Source organism: Hippoglossus stenolepis, chromosome 5 (assembly GCF_022539355.2).
Source record: "Hippoglossus stenolepis isolate QCI-W04-F060 chromosome 5, HSTE1.2, whole genome shotgun sequence".
Classification (NCBI taxonomy): domain Eukaryota; kingdom Metazoa; phylum Chordata; class Actinopteri; order Pleuronectiformes; family Pleuronectidae; genus Hippoglossus; species Hippoglossus stenolepis.
In genome coordinates, this window is record NC_061487.1 from 18,461,657 (window position 1) to 18,473,468 (window position 11,812).

The 11,812-nt window shown below is 41.7% G+C and overlaps 1 protein-coding gene across 2 annotated transcripts; it reads right to left on the reverse strand.

Annotated features, from left to right (window-relative positions):
• Positions 1-43: 43 nt before the first annotated feature.
• On the reverse strand, positions 44-11,564 carry nudt4a (nudix (nucleoside diphosphate linked moiety X)-type motif 4a). 2 transcript variants are annotated; one of them, XM_035157725.2, is made up of 5 exons: positions 11,083-11,561; positions 5,808-5,918; positions 4,513-4,557; positions 4,141-4,228; positions 44-1,721 (listed from the first exon to the last, which is right to left on the reverse strand). In XM_035157725.2, the coding sequence occupies exons 1-5, from the start codon at positions 11,179-11,181 to the stop codon at positions 1,495-1,497; spliced, it is 570 nt and encodes a 189-aa protein (XP_035013616.1). In that variant the 5' UTR covers positions 11,182-11,561; the 3' UTR covers positions 44-1,494. The 2 variants fall into 2 exon arrangements, with proteins under 2 accessions (XP_035013616.1, XP_035013617.1); XM_035157726.2 differs by lacking the exon at positions 4,513-4,557 and having other exon boundaries at positions 11,083-11,564.
• Between the last annotated feature and the right edge of the window lie 248 nt (positions 11,565-11,812).

Below are 11,812 nucleotides of genomic sequence, written 5' to 3' on the forward strand. Positions count from 1 at the left end.
GTACAACGTGATGGTGCACAGCAGAATATCACAGACTCATTCGCACATAGAAAAGTGTTTTATTAAATGATCTTTCCAATGCACCAGAGTACAAGAAAACCACTGATCATTGATAAACTGAAATCATAACATTATTTTCTTTCTCTCTCTCTCTCTCTCTCTGACTGACTTACGGTCTAGTTTCCACAGTATTATCCTACGAAAAAAATCACTTCAGTCCGTGTGTACTTAAAGGTTCAGTGTGCAAGTTTTAGGTGAAAGGGATCTATTGGCAGAAATTGAATATAAAATTATTCCAGTGATGTTGTCATTTGTGTGTTTCATCAAAATTGTACACATTTATGTCTTTACCTGAGAATGGGCCATTTATATTTAACTACTTTATATTTACATCAGGAGCGGGTCCTCTCTACGGAGGCCGCCATGTTTTTTTTTTTACAGTAGCCCAAACTGGACAAACTAAACACCTTTTGAGTTTTTTATGAAAGGGAAAAGGAGGGTGATGTGAGATCTCACTAAATTCTACACACTGAACCTTTAATACTGTGCAATAATAACGACAAACCCAAAGTTTCAGTTCATTACCAATGCTGAGAAATAAAAAGGGTCAGCGGGGGTGTGTGAGGCAGTCGGCACTGCTTCCAGTCAGCGCTGTAGGATGCACAGTGTTTATAATCCAAACACACGTCACTGCTGAGTTTGTGAAGGCACAAAAAATAACCAGACTGTAGCACAACACATTAACACTCCTGTAAAACAGAGGCCTCCAAATTGTTTTCTCAGACATTTATCAAATGCAAATAATAGTGATACTTTCCTCTGATGTGTAGTATGTTTTGTGTGATATCTGCACATCTATAGTGTTAAATACTGTCTTTCTTTGGAACATTTGCAAGTTGTCTGTTCCACTATGCAGAAGCTGATATTCACCTTAACTGTCCCAACGTACTGTATTCACCTTTAATTTAATAGTCAGGCTTGCAGCAGTTGGGATATGTACAAATGAAAGGATGTTTAAGGCAGGACTATTTCAGTTTGGTGGCTGGTTTGCAGCATTTCAGTGTTAGTCGTGCTTAGAGACGATACAGTAAAGTGACAGTGGTGCGGTGACAGTAGTTTTGTTTCCGATGTGCATGAACAGTTCACAAAAAAAAAAAAATCTGTAGTAAAAATATTCACAAACGCGTAGATACTCCTCTTCAAAATGTCTCGCAGGATGACATCACGTCACTGTGGGACTTCCTGTGAAGAGCCAACCCTTCCCCAGTACTGGTATCCAGAGAACCAACCAACACTGTGTGCACGGCCAATCAAATATTCAGCATGTAAGACAAAGAGCGGTATCTTCAGGAACACATTTTCTCTATTACCTGGTGCTGGTTGGTAAAAATATAAAATCTTAAATACACTTTGGCACTCTTCAAGCCCACTTCAAGAAGTCATGAATGCAGAAGAGATCAACCGTGCATCCTGGTGTCGCTGCTGGTGACGGTCCTATCTGTTGACCAGGTCTGAGCCCTGTGTGGCGCAAACAACGCAGTGAGGGGTGCTGTTGTCCGTCACGTGGGAGCTGGGGCTGTTGCCGTTAGTCGGGTTGCACCCGGGACCGCAGGGTGGATTACAGGTGTTGGGGAGTGTGCGTAGGTACTCTGCGTGGACAGGCTTGTGGCTCTGCAGAACCCTGATGGCTTCATCAACCTTGAACCACTTCCTCTTTCTTCCTGCAAGAACATGAAAGAAAGGACACGTTGTCAGTTTGTGGATGAAACTGAACGACAGGCAGAAGTTTGTTGTTTCATTCAATGACACTTTTGTACACAGGCCCACGACTAGAAGCTTGTGCTGCCGCAACTTCCGATGCCCAATTGGATTGCAGCACCTAATATTCTCCTTTAACAGTTCTACTGTGCACCTTTATGTGCACCTATGAAGAACGCAGCAGGAGATTGCCCGGATCAGATGTGTGAACAACAGGAAAATATCCAGACAATTCAGACGAGGGGGGGCGTGGGAGGCAGGAAATTACGTATTGATTCAGCAGCAGAAATCATTTTTAATATCACATCGACTGTCGACTGGACCGAAAACTCTAGAATCCCAAGTTGTTACTTTGCCGGTATCTTCTGCATGTATGGCTCCAAATTTTCATCCTGAGATATTTTTCTAAGTTTGGATGTATTTTTTTTATTTTTTTCAGTTTTGCCTCAGTCACATGTTGTAAATGTCATCACCACGCCCACTCGCTCGCTTTGCGGACATGGAAAATATTCGGAAAATGTGCTGACAGTGCAGTTTACGACTGCTCACTGAGCAAAGCAGTCAGAACTTACTACACTCCAATATTATACAACGCACTCAAAACTGAAGTGCAGCACATTCCTGATCGTTTCCATCAGCTGTTAATTATTCACGATGTGTTCAAATCCAAACAGCATGTTTCTTAAAGAATTAGCTGTAGCCTGTGATAATCAGGCGGTGGTGTGAGAGAGGAGGAGTCACAAACTTTATGTTGACACCCTGAACTACACCCTGGCCTCTCAGCAGGAGGGGGTGTTGAATTCGACCAGCAGGGCCGAACCCTTTCCGCTCAGTCTCAGCCCTCGCGCAGGGCAGGAGAGGACAAGTAAGGAGGGGGCTGTGGTGAGCGGCGATAACTGGAAAACAACTGGGCACAGCAAACACTCCTCCCCCATGTGAAAAGGCTGAACTCTATTTCTGTAGGTGAAGGGAGTCAATGATCATGACCGCTTCTTCCTGGACCAGTTAGAAATAGTTTATGTTCCGAGTCCTCTGAGAAACACACATTTAAAAAGGCAAAACACAAACAAATAGTGGTTATTAGTTTGGGATCTTTTTCATCACATGCCTTTAATTAATTCACATTAACAGCAACTTTTGGAAAGTTGAGGCAAAATATGGCCAGTATCTTTTTTAGTTTTGCAACTTATTATTTTTTCCATTATTGTTTATCTGCTGAGGATGTCCTCAATAAGCTGATTAATGTGTTTATCTGTAAGATAAAAAAAACAGTTGAAAATGTTCAGTTATTGTCACAGCAAAGCAGCAAATCTTCATAATTGAGAAACTGAAACCAAAAAAAGTTTGTTTAAATTTAAATTAAAGACTTTAATTATATTATTTTTGATCTTTCTCTGCTATAACTAATCATGAGTAGTATATACAGTATATACACACACACACACACACAAACATATATACACATACATAAATCTGCATCTCCTGATGTTTGGTAGAAAATATCAATAATGTGGGGCACATGGGCAGCAGTAGTTAATTGAATACCCACTAAACTAAAAGGAAGACAAACTGTTGCCAAAGTCTTCAAACCCTGTCTGTGTAACCACAGGTCAGCTGGTTTGACTTCATCGATAAGAATGTGGCCCAGTTTCTCAGCTTACAAGCTGACGACCTCAGGCCCAGACAGACTTTCTGAAGAGTTTTTCTTTATTCAGATTTTAGTTAGTTAGTCACTTCAATCTGAGCATAATCTAGAATACTGCTTCACAACCTTTGTTGTTATTTGCTTGTGATCTCTGAATATGCAGCTTTGTGATTGTGTAGAGAAATATGATGATCCGTGTGAAAACTTGATTATTATATGCATGTTTTAATTTACCCTAAAGAAATCTGAAGCGATGTTTTAATGAGTGGGTCCCTGATGTGAAGCATAGCATTACACCAACAAGGGCAAGGAAGAGAAACAATTGGATGAATATAATAATATTTGTTAGGCCTACATGACTTGTACTATGTGTTTTGGTGAGACACACTGAATCTCCTCAGAGTATCTGTCCTTTCCCTCTGTGTAGTAGATTTAAGAGCCTCAGTTACTTGCTAAATAGAAGAAAAAAACAAGTGGAACTCTTCTTATGTGACTAAGAGGACACAAAAAACTTCTTTAAAACCTAAAAAAGGGATAAACCCAGAGATCAAATACATGGCTTTGATTACCTCAATCAAATTAAGTCAGTTTGAACAGGCCAATGGAGGAAGTGTCTGACAGCTGTGTTTTAAGTCTATAAAACACAACAGTATAGTCTCCTGCTTATTTCTTCTAAATGATTAAATATTCATGTTTTTTTTATTGTTGCAATATTACATAACGAGACTTAAACATACCAATGTTGACGGAGTCCTCCCAGGCCTCCAGTGTCTCCGTCACTATGAGGGTGTAGACGTACGTCCTGTGCTTTCTGTCCTGATTGTGCTGCAACAGTTCAGATGAACAAACGACCTCAGATCAGTGTCAAAGCAGAACATGCAAAAGCGTTTATACAAAGAGATGATGAAAACCGTGATTTACTGCACTGCTTCTTTTACAGAAACATTGTGAGCTTCATGCTGACTGACGGCCCCGACGTTTTTATAAAGGCATACTACACATAGTAGTGGAGTTAACAGTCGACACAGAGCTTTGAACAGTGTTAAATATTTTAATATAACCACCGCATGAGAATTTATTAGTTTTCCATGACAGTTTAACAAGCTCACCTCAAATATCCCAAGTAGTCTGCCAAGCTTCCCCTTCACACCGGCCTGCACACACATGTAGAAAATGGTTCTAGAGGCATTCAGTACATTTACAATGCAATGATGACAAGTGTTGAGTCACCAGTTCTGAACTGTGCACAAAGCTCATTCAGTGGATTGTTTTAAAAGTCCTCCAGCATGACACTGGATTGCAAACATCCCACACGTGCACAAATTAAAACTATCACATGGACGTGATGTTGGCTGATGTGCTGAACTCGATGGTGGCGTATTAAAACATGACGATTTGACTCGTTAGCTCGCCACAGAGGTTGGTTTGCAGCTCATCTATATTCAGATACATGTCTGGTCTGGGAAGCACAGGACGCTGGGTAACTGGAAACCCTTCCCAAATGTCACAGCCATACTTCAAAGCTGTCAGCACATGAGGCAGAGGCTCGCAGCTCGCTCCGCTGTGGACACGTACTGGCCAGCAACCAGCAACGCCTGCACCGAACCACAGAACAACTTAGTGGTCATTTATGCATGGCCGGCAAATATTTCTATCCATCATCTGGATCCAGCTCGGGGAGCATCTCACACTGAACAGTGACAACGACAACTGCCAAGAATTTCTGCTAATGAGTGTCAGTGCCTCTAGCTAATGAAAATTAATGAATCGTCAATGAAGATGATCCATCGCATGTATATGGCCGTGAAGTTTTTGCTTGTGTCATGTGAAGTCGAATGCTCATACCAGTGGTTTTATTATGTCGAGGTTATCATCACATGGCCGTGCAGTGCAGATATGGAATTTAAAAAACTTTTCTTATTGATGGATTCAATGATTGTGGTGAATTCCACAATCTGAGTCTCAGGGAGTCGGCTTCCACAGAAGGGCGGGGCCAGAGGGGCAGTGGCCCAAACTGAAATTTGATTGGCCCCTGAAGTGCCCCTGTCCTGTCAAAAAAAGCTAGTCACTTACTAACAATACTGAAAAATATGATCATTTGGCAGGAAAATTCTATTTTCTAACCAAACCAAACCTCAGTGCAATCCCAAAAACAGAATGAGCACACCAACAAAAAGCTCCTACTCTAATCTGCATTATCCTGAATGAGTTATATAAATTTGCCCACCTTCAAGAATAAATAAAGCTTTGATAAATTACCACTCTCAAGTTAATTCCAAGTCTCTGAAAGATGATTTTCATGTTCTGCTGTGGGGAAGTGAAAGCACAATGCTTCAGGAAACAATGACGATGTGAAACCAGTGTGTGTGTGTGTGTGTGTGTGTGTGTGCGCGCGCTCTCACACCTCTTCATACACCTCCCTGACGGCTGCGCCACAGGGCTCCTCCTCGGGCTCCATTCCTCCTCCCGGCACAATCCACTGGTCCGGGTGTCGACTGCTGCTCACCAGCAGCACCTGCCAAAGAAGAGAGGCCTCAGTTGGGTCTCTGCTGCTGAGTTCAGGGTGCCAAAGAGTCCATCATCACATGACACATGGAGCTTCTCTTTCCTTTTCTCCCTCTTTATCACATTAATGACTAACATCAATACATGTAACTGACTTGACTTCTTCCCCGGAGTCTTCGTACAGCATAGATCATGACTGTGGATGGCGAACCAGAGATAGTGATGGTGGATCGTGATCATGGTGGCAGCTGATCATGGATAGTGGTAATGGAGTGTGATCGTGGACTGTCAGTGGTGGTGGTGGATCATGTTTGTGCTGATTACAAAACTGCTTGATATACAATATGCCTACTCACATATTCTACCATTACTGGCAATAACTCCTCCATTTCATTTGTCAGGGTTAGGGTTGCTGCTCCCTTCATCTCTATCAGACATTTTCTTATGTATAAATACTTTAAACATTGACACACCTTTCCAAAGTGTGATTTGTGGCTATGGGCTATACAGATGAAATCTGATTTTTCAGGACGAGTAGTGAACATCTCACATTTCATTCCCGTCATTCACTTACTTTACTCATTGCAACAAGGGTGTGGACTGGGTTATTGTGCATGACACACTCTTCACCACGTAATTAAAGTGAATGAGAGCAATTTGTGTGATTTTGCATCAACCAACATGTTGTTAAGTGTTTCCACATTATAAGTAATGACTGATAATCAAAAAGAACACATTACAAATATAGAAAGTATGCGTATGAAACTTTTTAAACTTTTTAAGTTCCCAACACAACAGCCCAACTCATTTAAGATATGACTAGATTAGGCCCCTATAAAAGCAAAATTGAACTTAACCTTTTCATATATTACAAAACAATATTATCATGAACAACAACCTTAAATTTAAATAAAGTTAACTTCTGACAAAATCCTCGAGCTAATCTGAAACAACAATTTAAGCCCCACACTATGTTTACCTGACCTCAAACACATGCAGTTTGGTCTTTTTCCAGAATGGCACCCCTCCGGAGATGCAGTCATTTGACCTCAAACCCCATCTGGCATCACGCTGACCCACATTAAGTTCACATGTGAATACTTTCTGAATCCTGCCTTCAGCTAACCAGACACGTGCAGCCACTACGTTCAGCAGCTCTGGAAATCCCTCTCATATCTGTACCGAGTGTAAAGCTTGAAAGAAAAAAATGAGCAGCAGAAATCAGCTCATAACAGCAACACACACACAAGAGCTCCAGCAGAGGCTTCCCAACATAGAGATGTGTCTGCATTAAAGATAACATCTTCACTGCTGTCAAAGCTGGTCTCTACTGCAAAGAAATTACCTTGATGAGTGAAGCTTCATGTTCTGTGACCACCGGCTGCAAGTCCTTCTTTAACCAGGTCAAAACCACAAGAAATCTCAGGAATCCAAAAGAACTTCATTCAGAATTCTGTCAGTCGCCATTATTGTTAACTGCATCGAGAATTATTACACTAGATCTCACAAGGATGAATTCATAAATGTTCATGGGTGTGACAAAGTGTGTTCTCTGTCTCTGCTGCTGCATTTACAAACTCTCTGGAGGCCATGTGACTTGTTCCTAACACAGACAACTGTCAATATTTATGTAAGGATAACAGGTCAGGATGGAAGGTATGAGTGACATATCACATTCAATGACCTGCGTCTGCAGGAGCTGCTGACTCACTTAAACCTGCGGAGTTAGAGCTCTCCCCTCTTAAGTAGGACATAAAAACATGAATTAAGATGCATTCAAATGTTCATATTGTAATTTTATAATATATAATATAAATATGGACAGTAATATGACAATGCAAAACACAGAGTAGATGAGGATGCATAAATCAATCCTGCACCTTCCTGCTTTATTTCCTTATTGTAGCAGACACTAAATAATACTAAGTAAACCTAGAATTCACTGCCTATGACAACTAGTCTGTCTGTGCCCCTGCACTGTAGAAACACTGGCTGCTGTCGAACAGACACAACACACACACATGCATGCGCAATTTCACACAAACACCACGTGGAACACGTAGGCAGCTACTCGTACACACACTCGCAGCCAAAAGGCTTTTCAAAAACTACTGGATCAGCAGTTGCTTTTCTGTATGAAAACAAAGGAGCTTATAGCAGAGAAGGTTAATGACCCCGACAGGAACTAGCACACCTCACTGAGGGTTCAGAGTGAGGATGATCATTGAGTCGGGACATGTACGTCCGCTTTAGGGTGATCCCACCTGATCACAATCCAGCTCAAGAGCCTTGGACGGATGTTACACTCGGACTAAGATAAACAAATCAGGCATCATGAGGAAAAAGCCTAATGGAAGCTCCAATTCTTTCAGAATATCATCTTTATTTCTGGTCCAGTGACCTCTGACACTGACGACACTGATACTTTCTGTATCATTTTACATTTTTGTTGATATCATGCCCCAGAAAGTTTCAGCAACAAGTCTGTTCAATAGTTTACTGGCTTTTAGCAGAAACATACTGTGGGGAAATATATCGTACTGTTTTACACTTATGTTGACACGATCAATAACAAATAGTAACAGTATATATATATATATATATATATATATATATATATATATATATATATATATAGTTTGCTCCTGTCCCCCTAGGCTCCAGCTGACGTGTTGAGGAAGTGACTGTAAACCAGGTATGCAGACTGGATGGATAGTTTACAACATGGGACACGAAGCTCGAACAGATCATCCTCCTCCTTCATTACAATCAACAATAATCAACGTGACTCTCAGCACAGACGTCACAGAAGAATAGCAGAGAGAGAGAGAGAGAGAGAGAGAGAGAGAGAGAGAGAAAGAGAGAGAGCACTGTGAGGGCACTGGGGGCAGGAAAGAAAATCTCTCAGGGGACAGCAAGTGCCTGCACCTTGTTTCTATAAATTGCAGCTGATAGGTCACTTGGTGTTTCGCACACAGTGTAACACTCAACCCCCCCGACAACCCCACTCCCCCTATCACATGTGGTCCTGAGATGGCCTGCCGTCACTGGGCAGACACGTTGTGATCTAGGACACCCATCTGCCCTGAGAGTACTTTCATATGGACAAACAACTTATTATCAAGCCTAATAAAAATCCAAATAACATCATAGGTTCCAGAAAGTGACAGGTTTATTTTATGATTGAATGAGGCTGCAAAATGAGTCCAACATATTCCAACATGGTTATTTATAATGTCAGTAGTGTCAGTGTTAATTACTTATTCAGTTTCTCATTAGCCACACAAGCCTGTTACATGGTATGATCACGTTCATATTAATGAGAGAACACATAGCATTTGATAGTGAACTACAGAAATCCCCACATTAATTACCTATGCCGGGGAGGTTATGTTTTCATTGCTGTCGGACTATTTGTCTGTTTTTCACGAAAAAACTACTGAGCTGATATCGTTGAAACTTGGTGGAAGGATGGGACATAGGCCAAGGAGGAACCCATTTACTGTTGGAGTGGATTTTATTAAGAGGGCGGATACAGGATTTTTTTCCCCACTTTCTTTAACATTGAGTTTTTCAAAAGTTTCTCTCTAACTAAAAGGGGGCTGATAATCTGAGTGTATGCAATTTGATGCAGATTGATTGAATTTTAAAGGGGTTGTTCAGTCGGCTTAGTATGAGCTCTACTGAGTGCCATTCTAGGTAAAAGGGTAACAACCTTTGAGTGGGTGTTTGAGTCCTGTCTCTGCTGAAGGTTCTTGAACACCTCTTCTTAAATACAGACTCCAATACAATCACACTGTGTTTTAGCACAGGCAAAAACACAACTGCACATGGGCTGGAGTGCAGGAGCTGCATGGGGCCTCAGCAAAGGATAAGTGATCAACTGTGGCACGTGTGTAGATATGGAAATGCTCTCGTATAATTTCCACATCGGCTGATGTCACTGTAAGTGTGTGTGTGCGGGTGTGTGAAGATTTTATCGTGACAGGTGGTAATTATAGGACATACATTTGTATAATCACATGTAATGTTAGACCTAAAAATGCATCTGCAGTTAACACAGGATGTCATGAGCTGCACTCTTGAGTGTCACTGACAGTATTTCACACAGATTCTACCTGGACACAGTGAGGACGCCTCGTCTTCATGAGTTATGACTTATCTGGAATTCCTCCTGGACAGGAAATGAAAGTGATGGGTCTCCTGCTGGGCTGCTGGTTACTGCGGTTGCCAGGTTATGAGACCCCCCCTTTGTTTAATAGGTCGAACATTTGGCCCCTCAGCCAAGTTATGCTCACCTCAACTAACATCACACAAGTGAATGCACACACTCACACACACATTGAGACAATATGCATGTGTGTGACAGGTCTGTTAAATTGTGCTGATAAAACAGAGTTCAGGAGTTTAGTAGCAACTGTATCAAAATGGAAAGGATGTAGGTAAATGTTCCCTCCTCACACACACACACACACACACACACACACACACACACACACACACACACACACACACACACACACACACACACACACACACACACACACACACACACACACACACACAGCAACCCTTGTTAGGAAACTGCATTGATTGTGGACAGCCTAAGTAAAACATTAACCTTATCCTCAACCAGGATCTTAGAATTTATATTTATATTATACCTAAAGAGGTAACAAAACGAGTATGTACACACACACACACAAAGTTCTGTCTCTATGACTTCAGAGGCAATTCAATTAATTTACATTGATTTCCTGCAGACTCACTCTTATCTTAACCTAACCCTAACCTAATGTAACCTTAACCTAACATTACCTGAACCTTAACCCAACTTCAGCTAACCTATAACCCAACCCTGACCCTTACCTTAACCTAATCTTACCTGAATCTAACCATAGGCTAAACAAACCTAAACCTTAACCTATTCTTACCTGAATCTAACTTTAACCTAACCTAAACCTAACCCTAAACCAAACCTAAAACATACCTTAAAACATGTCTTCGCCTTAAACTTTCATAATTCATATGATGGGGAACCTGCTTTTTACACCCACAAGGAGGAATCGCCCCTTTAAATTTGACTGTGTGGACAGATTTAGGTCTCCAGGATATGAGTAATACCTGGATATAACACACACACACACACACAAACAAACAAACACACCCCTCACCTCGTCCTCCTGGTCGTTTCTGAAACACAGACACGCTGCCCTCCTCTTGAAGCCCTCTCCGTCGTACGTCCTGGTCTGGTTGGGCTTAAACTTCATCATTAATGTCCGAAGTCTTCGTCCAGCGCCAGCAAACGTTCAATTTAAAGAAAATAGAAGTTGTGAACCGGGAAGACCTGACTTCAACAGACGCTGAAGAGGAGGAGGAGGAGGAGGAGGAAGGTGGTTGTTTTTCTCCGCGGGAGCAGCGTGGTGTCCCCGCAGTTTGTCCCCAGACTGAGCCTCTTCACACGGTCTGAGTGACGAAGAGGAGACGGAGCCTCGGTTCATTCATTCATCTCTGAGCTCCGACACCACGTCACCCTGTCACTCTGCATGTGTGTGTGTGTGTGTGTGTGTGGATATATGGAGTCAGTGTCCACCATGGAGGAGCAGACCCGCTGTCAACCACACACACACACACACACTCACTCTCTCACTCACATCTGGGGTGGGCGAGCTGCCACCAGCTGGCACACACACACACACACACAAACAAGAACAGTAATGAGCCAAACATGCATCAAGTGTCTTTATTCATGTTCTTCCTTTAAACTGATCAGTAATCATCGTGCCCTAGTGATGCATTTAATGCTGCTTTCAATTGCTTTGAAGATTATTTCATTTTAAGGCCATTTAAGTCTATTTGTTGTTTTATTTCCAGTACTAAAATAATGTATGAATACATTTATGA